The 20,252-nt window shown below is 40.9% G+C and overlaps 2 protein-coding genes across 2 annotated transcripts; both read left to right on the plus strand.

Moving 5' to 3' along the window:
• Positions 1-5,795: 5,795 nt before the first annotated feature.
• LOC109477472 lies at positions 5,796-7,246 on the plus strand. The gene is made up of 2 exons (XM_019778755.1): positions 5,796-6,159; positions 7,175-7,246. The coding sequence occupies exons 1-2, from the start codon at positions 5,881-5,883 to the stop codon at positions 7,244-7,246; spliced, it is 351 nt and encodes a 116-aa protein (XP_019634314.1). The 5' UTR covers positions 5,796-5,880.
• Positions 7,247-11,657: 4,411 nt separating this feature from the next.
• LOC109477473 lies at positions 11,658-18,202 on the plus strand. The gene is made up of 9 exons (XM_019778756.1): positions 11,658-11,710; positions 13,452-13,576; positions 13,843-13,943; positions 14,665-14,871; positions 15,511-15,691; positions 16,373-16,473; positions 17,292-17,480; positions 17,741-17,776; positions 17,962-18,202. Exons 2-8 carry the CDS (start codon positions 13,465-13,467, stop codon positions 17,750-17,752), a joined length of 903 nt encoding a protein of 300 aa, XP_019634315.1. The 5' UTR covers positions 11,658-11,710; positions 13,452-13,464; the 3' UTR covers positions 17,753-17,776; positions 17,962-18,202.
• Positions 18,203-20,252: the final 2,050 nt, after the last annotated feature.

Consider the following 20,252-nt stretch of genomic DNA (forward strand, 5'->3'; position numbering starts at 1 on the left):
GAAACCCTACTGAACTGAAAGAGAACGGAAAGACCTGAAAAAACAAAGGCACCTGACAGAAGAAAAAGTTTTTGGGCTAGATGAATGGAAGGGCCAATTTAAAATTCACTTTAAAGAGCAAAAGAAATATGTATTGGTGGTCATTTTATTCGTCTTCAAATGCATGAGATACATGTAGTACATGAAGTAGAGCTGATTAAAAAAAAGGCAGCCACACACTACATTATCATTAGCCTAGGTACCAAACGATTGCTTAGTCTTCTATTGCCGTCGTTGTGAGCGAAGAAACCTAAAACCTCCCCGACGCGTGGTATGGTTTGGCGGTCCGAAACGCTCTCAGCGCCGAAGAGATAGCGCTGAGCTCACGGCGGTCTGGTTACCAGGCTACGTTATTAGCCTGTGAACACAAGCTCTTTGTCCGGCGCTCAAGGATCAGCAAACTAATTATAACATACAGTGATAGATTTGTAATTTAGTGAGGAAGGCGAAAAGCGAGGTTCTGTCAGGCTAACTACATTATTCAATAGCTGACAAAACCTTCGAATTCGCGAGGGTGAAGCGCCCTTTATCCACCTTGCAAAATATGTAAAATTCACTTTGCAAAATATGTAAAAATTCAGGAAACCATGGTATAGAGCTATGTATATTATATTAAACCTCATTGCATAAAGCAAAGCAAGCTGGCAACCCTGTTAAAGTTTTTATGAAATAAAGACTAAGCTTTAACTTTTAGACTACAGAAACTAGACTTTCTGTAGTCTAAAAAGTGTTGGTCTTTATTTCATAATGACTTGTACCAACACATATGGACTTTCATGCTGTTAAAGTTTTTCTATATCACTTACTACTAGCTAGCTGTTGCCAAGTATTAAAGGTTATTCTAATCAGTGAAAAAAAGACTCAAGGATTTGGGGCCGTTTCTAATGTGTGCCGCACAGTTTAAATGCGTGCTTGGTTTGGGGGTCCCTGGATCAACCGCCTTGGAGTCTATGAAAAAATGCCACTAGGATTTTAGCACAAGAGCAACGCGAGCTGGCAACGCTGTTAAAGTTTATTTTCTATATCATTTACTTCTAGCTAGCTGTTGCCAAGTATTAAAGCTTACTTTAATCGGTGAAAAAAGAAGTTGGGGCCGCTTCATCTCGTCTGTCGCACAGGTTTGGGTGCGTGTTTGGTTTGGGCCCCCCAGGCCAACAGTACCGTCGGAATCGCATGCTGCAGTTACTATTGGCGCACCTGTCTATACAAAAATATCAATAGCCTTTCAGCACAACGGACGTTGTTATAGGTAGTCAAAATTCACCATTCAATATACTTAACGAAATCAGAAGAAGCATTATCCAGATTGCTCAGAACCTTTGTCCCTTTTTACATGCGGGTGGAACGTTTACCCCGTGGGGCAGAAGTGACGTGGATCACCTTTACGTGACATCGGTACCTTAGAGCTTTGTTTGTGCTACTAGCTGCATGAGGCCCACCAAAGGGGATTTTACATTTACGTACAATACACAACGCCTACAGCTTGACTGCCATGATATCCATACCTCACTCTACCTGTCGCTCCGCCGTACATACCCATAGTTCGACCCAGCAGTATATATAGTAATCGTTACCAATTTTGGTGTAAAACTTTATGTGCATACTCTACACGACTGGTTGACACGTTTTTTATGTTAAAATTTTGAATATTTGGGCGTACAACATAAGAAAACTCTGTGTGTTTAAAGGACCTCGGCGCTCTCTACGCTCCGTACACTCGTAGGTTTTCTGATTCTGTCAGCTCCAGAAATCCCAAATACTTTTCGTTATTTTACAATAGGATGGATACTGAATTTATGACGGGTCCTAACTTTAAAAAGACGTTTAAGTTTACAATGACGGGGAGGAAAATCGCAGTCGTTCTAAGGCCGATACTGCTTATACTTGCCGTGTGGGGTAGAGAAATATCAGGCATGCCTCATCATTGTACTGTGTGTAATTTAAACTTTCAAACTTTATTGTGCAATCAACTTGGTAGTCACAACGACTAAATTGCGCTGATTTTACAGTACATGTACATTTGTAAAAGAACAATTCGTTTAAAAGATCATTAGCGTTAAAAACAATAAAACATTATACAAGAATATTAAAATCTGCACACAGCAACAACGACAATGTACACACAGAGACTTGAAGGCTTTACATCATCATACAGAGTTCTAGGGATAAATGAGTTCTTGTGTCTGTTAGATCTTCTAACAGGTGGTTTCAGTCCCACACAGTGGCGAAGGTTGTAGAACACCTTACAATGTAGAGTTTTTAACACTCCACTACCTGTACCGGGCGCATGAACTGTCTGCAGGGATTTGTATGTGGGGTCATTCATACAAATGCGCTGCAGCTCGCGTAGAGATTTCAGAATGGTTACTCATAGCGACTCAGTAACAAAGAGTGCATTGCAGTCCGTTTTTTTTTTGGGGGGGGGGTAGAACGTGACACCATACAGTGATAGATTTGTAATTTAGGTTTCTAATAATGTGCTAATAATGCGACATTTTAAAAGCTTTGTCACGGCAAAAGAAAAAGAGATCGGTAGTATGATTATGGCGGCAAGCACCGAATCTTGAACGGAAAATAAATACGACACATTACGTTTTACCATGAATATCTGCTAGTTTTCTTCTTGTACCACATGAACAAAATGTTGAGCATGTTTGCTGCATAGTCCAGTCTTCAACTTAGTGAAGTTCGACACGCAAACTGAAAAAGAAAGATAAGAATTTCCTGATCACGACAAACATTGTTAGGTTTGTGCATGTTGCACAGAGTGCATGTTGGTGAAATTGTCTTCACCACGACGGTGCACAAACGTGTGCACATGCTAGGGACACAAAGTTTGTGAGTTTTTGTTTGTTTGTTTGTTTGTTTGATTACACCAGTGGGTTGGGCAGATTTTACCCATTTTAGGCCATCCTCAAGGATTTTTTGATGAAAGTTTCCGGCCGCCAGTTGAAAAAAGAACGGGTGCAGGTGGAGCCGGGTGGAGCGCGTAGCGGTGGAGACTGAGCGACGGCGGTGCCGCGGGAGCAAGTTGTGAACAGTCCGAGCCCTGTGCAGGCTGAAACAAAAACCTCGAAAATGCATTTTAGGCTGTTCCTCGGTTTGGATCAGTAAAATCCGTGGACGAAATCTGATTCTTCAATTCAGTACAATTCTTTTACATTCCACTTGGTAAGAGGTTCAGAGGACGACATTCGCGCCGCCATGTTTGTACATGTACTTTACCTGTACGCATCACTGAGGTGGCGATAAAGTTGTGTACGTGTAGATTTGTGTACATGTAACTTGGTGTGTGACTCTCTACTCACTATTAAGTCTGAGGCAAGGTATATTGATAATTTCTGATTTATATGACTGCGACCTTACGAAGTACTGTTGGTGATATGTGGATCTTAATTGTGTCACATGTTAACTCATGGCAGTTATGGCGGGAACCCTGCCTTTGTCAGGAACTTCCCCTCCTAGAGCTACAAAGTAATGCATGGGGTGATCATGATCCTCGATCATGTATGTCCATGCAGTACAGTAACCGTTTTATCCTACAGAATATATCAGGTATATAATGTCCTTGCTAATAGGGATACAAAATAACACCATTGAGTATGATGAGTAAAGTGTCCCAACTGCCCTACACCAAATCTCTGAGCCATAGCAAGAGGAATTTTTTTGGCAGTATATAAATGTCAAAATTGTTCTGTACATGTATTTCGGTTCTGTCAACATGTTTTTTTTCCACAATAGGACGTTGACGATGATGCTATACGAAGGCTACACAGAGAAAATTGTGTGTGTGTGAAGCACACACAACGGCTTGTACAAGATGTGTCTGACCAGTGACGTACACGTCGTACTTGTTCCATGCGGGCACTTCTGTTGCTATGTATATAGTCGAGGGTTGCAGATTCAATGTGCAAGGAAAAGCATTTTTTCACCACATTTTAAGACGTTTAAATATGTAGGGTAGATTGTTGATATTTTGTTTAGCACGGGTAGGCAAAGTAGTTCGTGTACGAGCAATCATGCGTAGAATTTACAGACTTGACTTTTGGGTGGGCAAAGAGTTCGAGAATGTATGACACAGTACTATTATACTGGAAAGTGAGCCAAACTTAGTAAACCATACGGCCGAAAGATGATCAGGGTTGTACAGGGTTTACACTTACTATACATTATGCGCAGCGGGTACAAGATGTGCGCCCGGATATACCTGAACGGAGACGGGATGGGAAAAACAAGCCATTTGTCCGAGTATGCTACTAGTATATCTCTGTTGTTTAAGGTTACTCGTTCTGCTACCTCTGTTTTGAAATCCAGCTATCTTACCTGTCTTAGAATTGTACTATTTCAATATTTTCATAATGTGATATCAATTTTAGCGGGCCAAGTTCTGGTGTATGATTATGATTGTTCCTTACAAATTACACCGTAGAAAATGGAAGTACTTGGCACATATTTTCTTCACACAATACAGTACATGTACTACAGCTCTCTAAACAATACCTACCTTTTCTGTCCTCTGGTGTGTCCTACCTAGAAGGTTACATCGGCGTGTACAACATGTAGTCCATAACGCCGTACTGTAAGGTTCCCAAAATCACATAAAAAAAGCACATAATCTAATAGGGCAACTCTGTCAATAGGCACCAGGTCTACGAGCTCTATATATAATCAGCAGTCCTGAGTCACCAACTCATTTACATTACAGCGTCGTGTGTGCGCAGGACCAATCCGAACGAACCAACCAACCAACCAACCAACCAATCCGAACGCTCATGCAGGCTTACCTGGAGCGCGTCGTCAGCATTTCATAGTCCTACTAGTTATATGATACTGTCGGCGTCTGTCGTCGGTGTAACACAGTGCACACCGACGTCGATGACCATCTCTAGCTCTACGAAATACGGGCTCTACGGGCGATCTCACAACCTGGCGGAAGTGAAAAGTTCCCAAAAGAGGTAACAATTATATTCGTGTTCTTGTTTAACCTTTTACAGTATCTTTCGTTGAAAATGGTTCCTACTATTTCCAACGAAGTCTGAACATTGTCCAACATTTTTTTCTTTAAGTAAAATACGTTATGTATTTTTACATTATAACATTACAAATAACGTTACAAAATCGTCGATGAGGTTCATCAGTCGGGTGAGATTAACAGTTAGTAGAGTACAAAAGTCTACAAAGAGTCGGTTGATTGGGTCATGAAGATCAGCAAAACAAGGGTAATGTTTGAACACCATGGTGTGCTAAGGTGCAAAGACCATGTACATGGGTACCGTAGGTACAGACACTTTTGTATGTGAATTTGCTTCAAAATGCCAGGAAAATGTGAATCAAATTCAACATAATGTGATTCAAATCCGTACTGGTACTACTTTTTAGATCTAACGTTATATACTTAGGGACAATTATTGTCATGTTGGTACATGGCTGCCCAACATGGCTGCCACTTTATTTTCTGCCATGGCCAGATTGCCCCAACATGGCTACCACAGAAAGTGACAGCTATGTTGGAGCAGCCATCATTGTACCATCATGGCAGACTGTATGGCAGACAAACAAGTCAACTCAATGTTAGGGGCAGCATCCAAGAAACTCTACCTCTTGAAACGTCTGAGAAGATTCAGCCTGTCTTACTGACTTGACAACGATTTACACTTGCTTCGTAAGGAGGTTACTTTTGGGGCGCAGCTCAAAAGGCACATACTACCCGCGCACAGCATGCTGGGTAAACAGCAGGACTCTCCGCGACCGACTCTCCTCAGTCCGTTCCCGACACGCTGGCAACAGGGAGCATTTCTGTACTTTGAGCAATTCTGTACTTTGAGGGAGCGATTCTGCAAGATGAGTAAGAAAACTAAAGCGGATCGGAAGAAAAAGTGCCCGGGTTGCGGACAACCCACAGCTCTACATGAGAAAGGGAAGGCCAACAAACACTGTCCCGGCCTGGAGATCGACCCGTCCGACGACTCGGACGCTGGCTCGGAGACGACGCCGGGGAGCCCTACTCCAACTCTCCCCGCTACCTTACAGGACACGATGGACTCCCTCCAAAAGAAGAAGGAAGAACTGCAGAAGATGTTGGACCTAAAGCGACCTAAAGTTCCTTTCTCAGCACTCGGTGTACAGAGGTCACAGGCGGCTTCCGTCCTAGATCTCCAGTGCCGAAGTTACGTCAACACTTGGTGTCCAGTGTCGGCGGCCTCAGCACTGGAAACTCTAAATCGGCAAATCAAACCTTGTCTTTAGAAAGGGTACCGAGATGCCGCCTTTGAACTCTAACACTTATATTTTTGAGATCGTACCGCCCGGGAAGCAAATTATAATCGGGGCGACAAGTTGATCGGCAGGACAATACTGCAAGGCTCAGATCCTCACATTTTTACAGACATAGACTTGGCCTACGATACTGTTCTGTACGCCGCGCGGCCGACGTAAGCACCAGAAGCCCAGTGCCGAAATAATTTGAGAACTCGGCTTCCAGCACCAAGAGTCACCGAGCACTGGAACGATCCAGTGAGGAATCCGTTACTTAGGGACTTCGGCACTTGCTATCCAGTGGTGAACGGCCTCCGAGCACTGGTAGCGAGTGCCGAGTGGAATTCAGCACTGGCTATCCAGTGCTGAACGGCCTCCGAGCGCTGGCTATCCAGTGCTGAACGGCCTCCGAGCTCTGGCAAACGAGTGCTGAGTGGAAGTTCGCACCGGAAAACGAGTGCCGAGTCAAGATTCAGCTCTGGAATTCCAGGCCTGACGGTGTTTCAGCACTGGAACAAAGCCGTTTCTGCACTAGAATTCCAGTGCGGAGCTTACTTCCGCACAGGGCCCCGAGTGTCGACGCCACTTTCCCTGTGAGTTCCGCACTGGGCGGCCAGTGAGGAACCCGTTACTTCGGTACCCTTGCTACAGCGGCACAGTGTGGAGATAATTCTGTATACAGTATGGTGTACCAGCTTGGTCCCCTGGACCCACACAATCCCAAGTTGGTACGAAAGGCTACAGAAACGTGCGTGCCGTATCATCCTCGGGGACTCATACACAACGTACTCCTGTGCACTTCAACGCCTTGAACTGACTACGTTAGCTGAAAGAAGAGAGCAGCTATGTCTAAAATTCGCAAGAACACTGTTCGCGTCAGAGTACAGGGAATGGCTACCCCCTACGAGAAGAGAAGTCTCAGGCCGTGCAACCAGAAACTCCCAGAAACTGAACTGCCCACGGGCCAGAACAAACCGTTACAGTAATTCCCCTATCCCATACATGTGTTCATTACTGAACAAGTACGGACAATAATCATCACTGATGGCATTTGTAAATTTCGTTTATACGGAAGCAGGACATTTCGGCCCATGGACGCTTCGGCCATGGACATTTTAGGACACTTCGGCCACATGCGGTGGACGTTTCGGCCACATGCCGGGGACACTTCGGCCACGTTATTTATTGACAATACTAAGTTATCAGATATATGGTGTATGAACACATACCGATTATTCGGAAAATCTGTGGAATAATTAAGTGTATTGGACATCTCCTTTTTGTGATACGTTTCATACTCTTCTCGAACATACTGCAATAAAACTCACCTCAGTTATATTTGAAATACTAAGTTGCTATCTTGTACTAAAATAAAGTATGTCCGTATACTCATCGTCTCTCGGAGTAAATTGACAATAAGATTTCAAGTCAAAAGGGACCGCGCCCTTTTGTCCGACGACGTCTCTGCGTACCTGCTCATATGATTTCCAATGAAATGTAAGAATCACTTGGAAAACTAATGACAAGAAACACGAACTTGTGTCTAATGAAACGGATTTTATTCTATCGCCGATGGTACCGTAGCACCGTAGGAAACAGATTCTGAAAAAGAAAATAAGAATGAGATATGACTGCATTTGTCAAGAATATACATTCATTTTGCCATGTTTGCTTTCGCCTAGCCTGACTAATCGCGCTGCTGGCGGCCGGCCGCCCCGAAGTTGCCGCATTAACCTCCGGCCGAGTGCTTGTGTAACACAGGCTAGCTTTCGCCTTGCTTGTTTGAGGCCGAAGTGTCCAGAATTGGGACATTCGGCACGTGGCCGAAACGTCCAGCACATGTGGCCGAAACGTCTAGACCATCTGCATTACCATACCAGTGAGCACTCGACATCCAAATTCACGCCGTATTTTGTAATGCACGGGCGCGAGGCTCGACTGCCGGTGGAACTTATATATGTTTGGCACCCCCACTACGGCAGCCAATATAACTTGTATATGTCACAGTAGAGATGGAAATCCAGTAGAGTTGGCAACTCTACTAGTAGAGATGGGAATCCTAGTATTTATACTACTGAGTTCCAATCTCTACTAGTAGAGTTGGGAACTCTACTAGTAGAGATGGGAATTCCAGTCTCTACTAGTAGAGATGGGAATCCTGGTGTTTTTACTCCAATATCTACTGGGAGTGTTCCAGATTCTCTTACCCTTACCTTACCTTACCTGGGCCCTTGGCCCCGTTCGGAGCATAGGCCACCGACGATTTCCCTCCATCTAGCTCTGTTCTGGGCTTCTCTCTCAACGTCCTTCCAGCACATTCCCAGTTCAGACAGATCCCTCTCCGTGTCTCGCCTCCAAGAGTTTCTGGGACGGCCCCTCCTTCTTTTCCCTCTTGGGTTCCAGGACAGAGTCTGCCTGGTGGTGTTGTCGGCTGGCTTTCTGACGGTGTGCCCGATCCAGCTCCACTTCCTTCTCAGGATCTGTATGGCAACCGGCTCCTGTCCTGCCCTACTCCACAGGTCTTCATTTCGGATCTTCTCCGGCCATCTGATGTTGTATATGCGCCTGAGGCAGTTGTTAATGAACGTCTGTATCCTGTGTTGTGTTGACTTGTTCATTCTCCATGCCTCTGACCCGTACAGCAAGACTGACTTGACGTTGGAGTTGAAAATGCGTACCTTGGTGTCCATGTGGATTTCCCTGGAGGCCCAGATGTTCTTCAGCATGACAAAGGCTGCTCTGGCCTTGCCAATTCTGGCTGAGAAGATTCTCTTACCAGACATTGGAATTCTAATCTTTTATAGGACAAATGGGAATTCTTTGAGTTAGACCAGGATATTCTCCAATTCTAGCAAGGAACAATTTTTTTTAAATAGACTGAACACCTAAAGATTCAAATTTATCATATTATAAGGTAAGCCTACATTCACAATTACTACTAAATTCTTCAACCAGTCTGTAGAATTCTGCTTTCTGCTGCTCATCATTTGCCATATCTGATCTGTTCACTTTGACATCAACTTTGGAACTGGCTGGGTATAACTGATTAGCTCTTATATACCCAGTCACTAACTATAATTAAACTGGAAAAACCGGTTTAGCACATTGAGTCTCTAACTCATAATGGCCTGATGCAAATGTCCCTGTTTTACATTTCAGTGGCATGTACAAACAGCTATTAAGTGATGTTGGGTAATGATTGAGGTGTGAAAATATTCAGTCTATTTTCCAAAACATTTTTAGGTAACTAATATGACTGTGCCCTGCTAGAATCGTATAAATACGATTCCCATCTCTACTGCCAATTGTCATCTCTACTAGTAGAGTTGGCAACTCTACTGGATTTCCATCTCTACTGTGACATATATATTGAATTTATTTACTTTTAACCATGTGAAACTGAATAACTCCAAATATTGCGTGTACATTTTTTAAACGTTTTTATGCTGTAACTAAAAGATCTTAGTCTTACGAGCAGTAATATAGTTTACTGCAAACAAGTATTCTTAACCAAAGGATTCAGAATTATGTGCAATATTATTTGTCTTTGTGAGCGTTTTTAAAACAAATTGTCCGTAAATTGACTGCAATTCAGTGATATTCTCACTGCGATAGCTCAATAAAGATATCTTGAATCTTTTAGAATCTTGAAAAACCTGAGTGAACTGTGGAAAGTTGTGTAAAGTGTCTTCCCAATGGCACAACAGGCCCGTTCTCATTGAAATATACAGAATACCGGTAATGGAGGTTACAACATTGCACTTTTTTTTCTCCAAAAATATCTAGTTTTTAGCTTCGTCCTTTAATAGCACGGGAGAATAAGTACGGACATTTTTTATATACCAGGTGAAGTTTTCAACTAACAAAAACAATGTTTCACTCCCTTTTGAGCACAATTTTCACTGCCTGCAGAAGATATGCTGCATTTTATTTTCTGCTCATGCTCTCACCTTCTTAAATTAGCACGTCCTGCTAAATTCTGCTATTACTCAGAGTGTCTCATACATGTTGAAAAAAGAATTGTGTTTTGCAACTTTTGGCCCCCGTTTCTTCAAACTGCTATTTCAATAATTGTTGCACTCCAAAATTAGCCTGGGAGCTATACATTTTTGTACCCTTTGGAGCCCCATTATACAAAATGACTGGTACACAGGCTCCCCTATAGTGCTAAACTAGCCAGGGCAAGAAATAAGACTTACTATACTATAGATTACATACTACCAGAATGTCAATAAATGTGTACTTAAGCAATTTACATATATTTGTATGATGGCTGTAAATAATGATGTACATAAAATTTTTTTTTTTTCTCAGGACCTACAAGAAGAAAGATTCTGACTGCACAGTAATCATGATCCCACCAAGACAGATGTCTTATCTGACAAAAAAAGCCAAGAAACCAATTGGACACAATGCTGTGGCCTCAGCCATGCTTCAAAAGGCAAAAGTCTTTAGAGCCTGTGCTACTGACAAGAGTAGCAAGAGACATAGAAGAAGACATACTGTTGGACATAATAGATGACGTTATGGATCTCCATTCTGTCTACATAACAAGAAAATCCGCATGCATGGCATAAACACAGGGTCTGTTGTTGGAGCAGGCCAGCATAATCCATGACAAGAACTTCAAGTCATCACAGACTGGCACATTTTGGGAAATGGGATTTCTTTGTCATGTGCTAGTATTCTAAAACATGGGACCACCAGCTTACAACTTTCCAACCATAATACTTCAACTGGTAGTAGCACTCAGCATATCTTGGGATCATCATTCCAATGGATAGGCCATTCTACACATTATGCTTATTGTTGAAATCATGAAGAAGCTTAAGATCTGCACCAAGGAAGTTAATGAGACCAAGAACTGTGGATAAACGTTTAGAAGTAATGAATCATGATATTGCCCTTTCAAGAAAGGAGTGCCAGTCTCAACTAGTGTGACAACACAAGTCTGCATCCAGCTTGCAACAACTTGGTTCAAAGAAAAACAAAGAGAGCATGGATCTGAAACTGTTACCAAAAACTCAGAGTTGAAGCAATTGTTGAAGACTATGGTTGCTTGCTACATGAAAGAATGGGTGCCAAAGCTCTAGAGTTTGGAAATCTTCTCCCAGCTTCTGGAGTCTGTTGCAGAAAAAAAACAACCTCCAACCCTGCTCATGGATGACTGCAGTCAAGCAAGAAAAGAAAGCATGGAGCTTTTTTGCAATCCCAGGGCGGCTGCTCACCAAAATCTCCAACTGGAAAAAAAGAGAGAAAAAAAATTATCTGTGATATGACCAACATTTCCCATACAGACAAACCGAACTGAGTTTTTGCAAAATTGAAGGTAGATTGAGGGAAGTTTACAGCACAAGGCAGAAGTTTACAGCACAAGGCAAACACATCCCATGTCAACAGCATCATGGAATTTAAGGTAAGATATTTACTTGTTCATTATATAGTATTGATATAGTAAACGTTTTTTTGTCCTCTGTCCAAGGTAAGTTGAAAAACAGAACTGATTTTTGAGCCAATCTTTGGTGGTTTCATTGTAACAGTTATATGTAGTCTTTATTCTACCTTCATAAGAATCGACTTGACTCACCCATGGGCCCCATCATTTCCTGTTAGTCCACAAGTTCAGTGAACCATAATAATTTCAAGGGACGAATGTTAAGCCTTTATTACCATGAAAGGGTATAATAAAGACATAAAGAAACATTCCATTTGGCTTTGTAACTTTTTATTTTGTACTTTTTTTGTCATTCTTGCTTTTTCAACATAATGAACTTTTGTTGGTTTTTGACGAACGGCCCCATTATGTCATCTATGCACGCCCCCTGTACCCTGCATTTCGAGCTGGGCGGAACGGGATATGGACTATTCCATTCCAACACGAGAAATGTAAGAGTTGCCAAACACTGAATTAAGTTGTTTTTAACTGATTCCAAAATTCAAGGGCTATGAAAAGTTTAACATAGCTTTGTGACTTTATTTGTTGCAATCAGTCCGGATTTACAAATCTTCTTGATTTATTTGTTTTGACCTTAAATTTCAAAATGGACGAATCCACAGTAGGACCTTTGACCTTGTGTACGCCATTAGTTAAACACCGAACCGCGAAAGCTCGCCATCTTGTTACTGGAGTAACAGTTCAAAACCTGAGATAGGGTGGAAGAAAAATACGAGATCTATAGCACAGGTAATGTATATAATAAGCCAATAGTACAACTAGATTTTATGCCTGACTAAACTTGACATATAACAAAGAAGTCTATTATCGTACACTACGTACAGAGATGTTTTGACAGGGGAGGGAACTCAAAACAGGGTACGGCAGATCTTGGTGCAATACATGTTGACATGTAACCTGAGTAGCCCTCTGACAGTATCACTCTTTCAATAATCAGCCAGAACTATTGCAAGGAAAAGCAAAATTTTATCTTAACAATGTAATGTTGCACAGGAATACTTTATATGTAAATCTTGAGATACCAAAATTGTTTTGTGAGCATGCAAAATTATTTGGGTTTGCTTACTTATACTGGACCAGTTTGAATGCCATGAGCTGTATTTGATGTATGTACCAACGTAGGTTCTCAGTCCAGTTCCATTTTGACAACTTTTAAATTAGATGTAAGTCAGATGCAATGATTTCAAAGAGCACACTTCCATGTAAGTTGTCCATACATAAACTATGATAGGTACTTTACTGCTGAACTATATGTAAGGAAAAGTCATTATGGAAATAACAAGTGTGTGAATATTGCATATATTAACCTGACATGGAAATGACTGAATGAAGACAGCAATCCTAAGGCTTTTAATATTTTCCAAATGGAGTTCCATGAGTTAAATTTGTGACTTAGACTGAACAAACTTCATTTCATTTAACTGTACAGTAATTAATTTCTGTATAAGTTGTGTAAGCCCATGTTTTGCAAAATATCCTATTGAAACAGGTTGAATTAGAATTTGCAAGTTTTGATTCAGCAGTGTTCAGGAGGCCATATTCGGCTATGTGTGACGGGGCCTTTACTTTAAGAGTCTGGCAGCTTTGATGCAAAACCAAGACTGTAACTCTTGACTCATTGACTCCCAAAACACATGTATACACTGTATCATCACACTGTCGATAGACTTCAAACTAAGAGAGATCTCATATTTTTTGATAGGAGCTGATGCAAAATGGCGTACAGTGTGCCACAGAGGTCCAAGATGCGACCTGTTACCATCTCTCGCAGTGGAAATGTCATCTACTCACCAGTGGACGACTTTTGGATAAGCTTACCACGTTCCAGTAAGTACAGTCTAACCTAGAAATTGTTAACAGAAGATACTGCGCCTGCACAGAACACATAATGTATTGTTCATACATGCAGCACTTTGGCAGAATGTCTCGTTTCAGGTCATATTTGCCTAGACATCCCGTCTATAGTTTTCAAATATTGTGTTGGAAGAGATATCGTCTGCAATGGGTAAAATTCCGATACAATGTTGACCAAATATCCAACGGAAAACTCAAAAACTCAACATCTGTAAAAACTTTTAAATTCCTTGTTTCAGTCCGGGTAACAGTTTACAACAGTGGTGAGCAGAAAATTCTCATCATGAGGGTTGTGCCTCAGGTAACTTTCAAAGAACTGGTCTGTTTGGTGGCCTCTGAGGTAGGTACCAGAGAAAAATGTGATTCATGACCTGTATTGTACCCATGCAAGTGTACAAAAAAATGTGTATGTCATATTTTTCTACGTGTAAATCGGGCTGCTTTGACATACATCAAGAACGTACCTTCAGATCTTACGTTACTTTGAGGCCTGGTGTACAATCTGAACGTGTGTTTCGTTACGTTTGTCGCAGCAGGCCATTTTTCACCCAAGTTCAACATACGCAGTTTTTGTACGCTTGTATGTGCAAACAGTTTTGTTGCACATTAGGTTTTTGCCCATGCGTAAATTGGGTCACTCTGTCTTTCAAACGTTAGCAATAAAATTTACTAAAGATGTGAAAACTTACCCTCGTGGTGTATCTACTTGTATCTAAACTACATGGGTTAATGCCATCATTCCTAGCTGTATGTGTTTAAAAATTATGTACAAGCTTTGATGAAAATATCCACTGCACATCAACGTATATCCCAATTTTTTTGTTGAGAAGTGCATTAACCACTGACCATTGCATGCAACTTGTAACATCTAATAGCTGTATTGCGTGACATTGCTCTTCTGCTACATTTGGGTGGAGTGTGCCAATCTATAAGATAGAGGAAGCAAAAAAAGTGCCACAACTTTGCAATGCTGCATTCTGCACCAATAGCACTTTTTGAAAAGACATGATTGTTTACCTCTAAGTTATTTGTACTTACCCATCTTTCTTGGTATTTCATAGATCTTTGCAGTAGAGCCGCTGGCTGAATTCAGCCTGCAGTACAAGAGCTGGACACTCTCTGGTAACACAGTGTTGTCTACCGTTGACCTGGACCAGACAGTTGGTGCCTTCCACTGTGTCCTGGATCTACAGGTGGTCCAGGTGGACTTACAGGGCGATGACTGGACCTGGTACATGTCCAACAGGGGCTTCCTACAGACCAGAAAGGTGAAAAGCTTGGGTTTTCCTCCTGTCATCTTTAACTCTCTGTCATATATGAGCAAGCTGGCAGTATTGCACCTGTGCAAAACCTGTAATTCAATGTGTATAGCATTTCGGCAGAACGCCTCTTTATTAACGGTCTTTCACATATCTAAGGATGGCATATGCCGCTAAATAATCTTGTCCATAGTTTTCACATGCTGTTTTGGAAAAGATGTCATTTGCAACAGACAAAATGCTGATGCAATGTTGACCTAACATCCAAAAATAACTGAAAAATCTGTGTTTTGCACAGGTGTAGGTTGTTCTTTCGACTTGCTATTTATATATGGCTTTGTTACTTTAAAAGATAAGAAAAATATTGACTCCACACCCATATACTCACTCACCCATATACATTGTACATGTTTATCTGTAATTTGATTTTTTTTTCCAGGTTTTTTTGTATTTTGAAAATTTGAAAATTACCTGCAATGAAATGTTATGGATAAAACTTTTTGAACAGACCAAAAAGTTATTTTTAAATAACTTTTTGGTCTGTTCAAAAAATTTTAAAAAGAAGCAAGTAAATTCCAAGACGATCTTGTGTGGTGTGGTAGAAAGAAAATGTATTTTAATACGATAATTTATGTGACATTTCAACAGCAGATCCAGGTTCTCTCGGCAGCTTCCTCTGTTCAGATGTGTGGCAGTGGTTACAGAATGTTCAACTCCAGGGATTCGGCTATCTTCACCATGCTGCACCACCAGTTTACTACACCAGCAATCCTCAGGCTGGCCTACACACAACGTGGGCACACTTTGTCAACACCTGTTGCTCGGGAAGGTAAGAAATTTGAATCAATTTGAACTGAACATACCTCAAAAATTTTGATACATGTAAACTTAGTAACCCTTCCAGATATGAGCGTGGTCAATATGCCACAAAATTTTGGTCACAGTGAAGCTAGTTCGTGCAAAGGCTGGCGAGAGTTGAACTGAGCCTTTGATCTTCACAGTTACTTCGAATGCATTCACAAACTCACAACATACAAATCAGTAGAATCAGTTGTTACCAGTTGTAGGGGCTATTCGTGTTCCTAATGCACTGCTAAAGCAATTGAAGTCACTGTTCAGCTCTTTGCCTTTGCAGTTTTTGAGAGTTGACTTTGCCATCCTGTTTCATCAGCAGGCAAGACCCACACTATTGTGTTATTCTCTGCAAAAGTAAAAAAAAATGGCAGTACTGAGTCCTTGCATGTTTACAAATTAATTTTTACCAATTTCAATGAAGTCTTGGTGGACTATGATTTGGAAGATACAAAACTTCACATGGTTTCAAGTGCTATTTAGGCATGGTAATTATGCAGAAAAAGAGAGTTAACCCAACCAAAAATGTAGCAAGCTTGAACAAGTATACTTAGTAGTACCTCTTCAGCGTATCTGATACAATGTACATGTACATGGTAGTCCTTATGTGCTTTAAATGTTTCAAGTTGCTGTAACATTGGTTTTCAATGTTCAGCAGTTAAGGTGACCATCTGCACCAAAGAGGGGCGGAGACTCTTCACAACTGTGGTCATCAGGGAGACAAAGTTTGAAGAGGTGGCCATCAAGAATTGTGCCCTGGTAAGCAAACCGAGTCTCTGTCGACAGAAACTTTGATCAACTGAGACTCCAATAGGGATCTCTGCTGGTAGAATCACACTCTATCAACAGAGATCTCGATTTGCTTAGAAGACAGAACATTTCAACTTTGATTCACGTCACTTTAGATCAAGGAGGTATTTAACCTCCTTGTTTAGATCAATGGATTGACTTGAAATTTAGGATCTGTAAATGGGAAACTATCCCAACACATAAACAGAGACTCCTGTGATCAGAGTCTTTGTTGAAAAAGACTCTCATCGAGATCTCTACCGGTAGAATTGCTGATTCTACTAGTGTTCCTGCTATATGTACTGCCTGTACCCACACAGAAAAGACATTTTGAACATTTTGGCACCAGGAACCTCATGCCAACCACCTCCTCTCTGAACGAGAGATGGTTGGTGTGTCCATATGTGGATGGATTAAATTGCCCATGTCAAGTATTCTTGATCTCGAGGTTTTGTGTCCTATCTTGTTGATTGAATAACACCATCTGTGGATGAACTGGTCATTAAGCAGTGTCTGCCAAATACCTGTGAATAAGTTAAAGAATAGTTTCATCAGGTTGGTAAGTCACTAAATAAAGAGACACACCTGTTGCAGCAACACCTGACTGAGTGTGCTATTCAATGTTAACCAGTCAGTATTGCCCTGAGGAAGGTGACAGACGGTCACTGAAACATCGGCTTTATTCAGTGTGTACCAAATATTTTGTGAGTTTTCCTCAATGGCGTTTATACTGACAAGTTGTAAGTCACCAACAACTTTCCTCACCAATCTTAACGTTTTTTCCTCAGATCTGTGGTGGACTGAGGGTGACTAACTTCACCTTCAAAACCATCTCACCTCCTGGACCTGAGTTCCTGTTCCCTGACATCATGGTGGGAGGGTTTGGCCCGGAGGTGAACATCATTGCCGAAGAGGTGGGAAATGAAGACAGGTGGTTCTGGAGAGTGTGCAATGCAGGCTACCTGGAGAAGAGGGTGGTAAGTGAGCCAGAAACTTAGTCATTATTATTATTATTAACATTGAACACAAATTGAACTGTTATTTAAAGCATAATAGGAAAATTGGACTTATCCAAAGTCTTAATCGTCTAACACCAGTCTCAGGAACAGGTAAGTCCAATTTTAACTTTGCTCAAAAATTATTTCTACCAGCAAAGATGACAAACTTTCATAGGTATGTTACATTGTCAGAGAGGGTGTTGTTTTGTGATTCACATGAGTTTCTTTTGTTTTTACAGTATTACCCCTAGGATGGCCCTGAGCAGTAAGAAGCAGTAAGTATATAGATTCAGTTGTACGATTTTATTACCTACTAGTACATAATTATAATATATATGTAATTCCCAGTTGTTTTATCAATGATGACAATGCAATTGTAAAGCTGATCAATATTATCCTTGTATTTAAACTAAATTATCAGACCGATTTTCTAATGGAGTGATTTCACCTTTTTTTTCAGATTACACCAGTTGCAGCATCAACTCTAGATTAAGAGTTTAGTTTCCATGCTGTCTTTGAGTTTGCTGAAAAAAAATCATGTTCTTCTTAATTATTTTCAGATTCTATAAGTTTAAGTTTAATAGTACTGTATGCTGAATTGTAGATTCCATTTGTTCTCTCTGATTTGCATCAGCTGCATCAAATTAGTGTAAAGTAAAAGTTGTACAATGACACAACTCAAACTTTGTCAAAGAAAAAAAATAGATGCATCTAAGTTACTTATTTATATGGCTTGTTAGAGGCAATGGTTAGTTATATTGTTAAATACTTTCTCAACAAGTTATTATGTGCCAGTTGAGGAGACCTCAACTGTCGACATTAAAGTACATCACTGTTCAACAGTTGTGGCCCTTTAATATACTCCTTGCCCGGTCAATTCCATGTCTTTCAGCCTCTACGTATACCACCCTCCCTACCAAACTCAACTTTAGTTCAAAGTTGGGAGGGGGAGGGGGGTGCCGGTCCGGGTGTGATGAAATATATTTCATCACTGACAAAATTTAAGGCCAAAGACCATGCAATGATTCGCATTAATGATTGATATTATAAGTAACACCTTATTAAAGTAGTAACGGTATACAGGCAAATTCTAATGAGCTGAGCTGTGGGCTATTATTAAAGGGATGAGAAAAACTTACTGTCAAACTTTTCCTCCGGCCTTGATGGTGGAGCAATAGCGCTACCTAGCGGACTACAGTAAAAGTGCAAGTATTTGTCCCATGGGATTTTCTGTCTTTTGGGTTTAGGTTTGTGACTAAAATATAGAAGTTTCACTCAGCTTAAAGTTTGTTTTTTTGGAAGCATATGAATACCTATGATTGTACTTTTTCAAAATAACACAGTGTCCAGCAACAGGCGGGCTATTGACTCATTTCAGTACACACTGAGTTCACTGATATTCACTGTGTTGTTCCCGTCATCACTAAATATGTATCTCTCTTCAAATCTGTATCGCGGTTGTCGCGGTAAACTACTAGTAACTTTTTAAAAGACAACAACGTACTAGTAAAAGCAAATCCCCGGGGAATCCTGTTCCATGTGGCATATTAATCGATATCGATCGATCACTAAAACAATAAAGCGGTTTATCCATGATTCTGCTCTTCATTGCTACGTTCGTTTCCCACTCACCTTCTGTGGCAACAGATAAGTGCCGTACAACAGACAGTAGGCGTACATTTCTTCGTTATGTTGAAGGTGTTGCAGTACCAATTACTGTTCCTAGATAGCGCTGTGAGACCGTCTGACGGTAAAAGCCAATATTCCATTTATTTGATGGGGAGCAATTGTCTGTTTAGAACTTTTCTATCAAAAAGATTCACTAAATAGGGTTCTAAGCCATTATGATGTTGGATGGAGGGGACCAATTATCTCTGACTTTGTACATCAGAAAGTTATAGTTATCATTCCTCACTCACACTCAATATCAAGGATTTAATTATTCTGCTGCTGGTGTTCTTGTCACAGGAGGCGACAGCAGTGGGCTAGTAGTACTGGTCTTCAAACTGCACCTCCAGGCGGCCCTATCCAGTGGGTTAACACTGGCAAGGCCGTGCTCTCTTTTGTCCTTCTCCACACTCTACCCAAGTTTTTAACAATTGCTCCTGCAGTTCCAACACAAGCTGCTCAGGCAACACCATCATTTGTTGGTTCTCGGATTCGCCTCTTAATTTTTTTCTGATTTGCAAAAAAGAAAAGCTTTCTTCGTTAGTACTGTCATTGGGTGGATAATATGATAAACTTTATAATTAATGTAAATAAGGATCTTATTTGCATTGTCAATGAGAAACATTTACTATTCCTCAATTGAAAATGTTCAAATCACATGGCAAACTTTTTTGGATGGCATCCCATTTATAATTTTCATGTTTATACCTGTATTTCATACAGTTGTCAGAAAATATATCGTCTGTAACAGGCAAAATTCTGATTAACGTTGACTGAACATCCAACAAAAAAGCCGGGTTTTTCACAGGTGAAGTACAATCCAAATTTGGTTGCTTTAATCTTGTATATTAAGATAAGCAGCTAGCGTAGATGGTGTGTTATGCCGAAGGGCGGTTACATACCGCTATACTAATACAGATAGTGTAAGGGCTTCAGTTATATCGCTGTTGCTCCCCAAAATGTAACAAACAGATTTTGAAATATTCTTCTTGTCGGATATTAGAAAACAAATACATAAACAGCAATCTGTAACAGCATAGAAATAAAGCCCCAACTCCATCTACATCATTTAAAAAAATGCAC

The sequence above is a fragment of the Branchiostoma belcheri genome, unplaced genomic scaffold, assembly GCF_001625305.1.
Source record: "Branchiostoma belcheri isolate BF01 breed outbred unplaced genomic scaffold, Haploidv18h27 scaffold40, whole genome shotgun sequence".
Taxonomy (NCBI): Eukaryota; Metazoa; Chordata; class Leptocardii; order Amphioxiformes; family Branchiostomatidae; genus Branchiostoma; species Branchiostoma belcheri.

Coding starts and splice junctions, on each gene's coding strand:
- LOC109477472 (XM_019778755.1), top strand. CDS start 5,881: ATGAGTAAGAAAACTAAAGCGGATCGGAAGAAAAAGTGCCCGGGTTGC. Junction 6,160..7,174: donor TTCCTTTCTCAGCACTCGGT/GTACAGAGGTCA, acceptor TGTTCGCGTCAG/AGTACAGGGAATGGCTACCC.
- LOC109477473 (XM_019778756.1), top strand. CDS start 13,465: ATGGCGTACAGTGTGCCACAGAGGTCCAAGATGCGACCTGTTACCATC. Junction 14,872..15,510: donor GCTTCCTACAGACCAGAAAG/GTGAAAAGCTTG, acceptor ACATTTCAACAG/CAGATCCAGGTTCTCTCGGC. Junction 15,692..16,372: donor AACACCTGTTGCTCGGGAAG/GTAAGAAATTTG, acceptor AATGTTCAGCAG/TTAAGGTGACCATCTGCACC.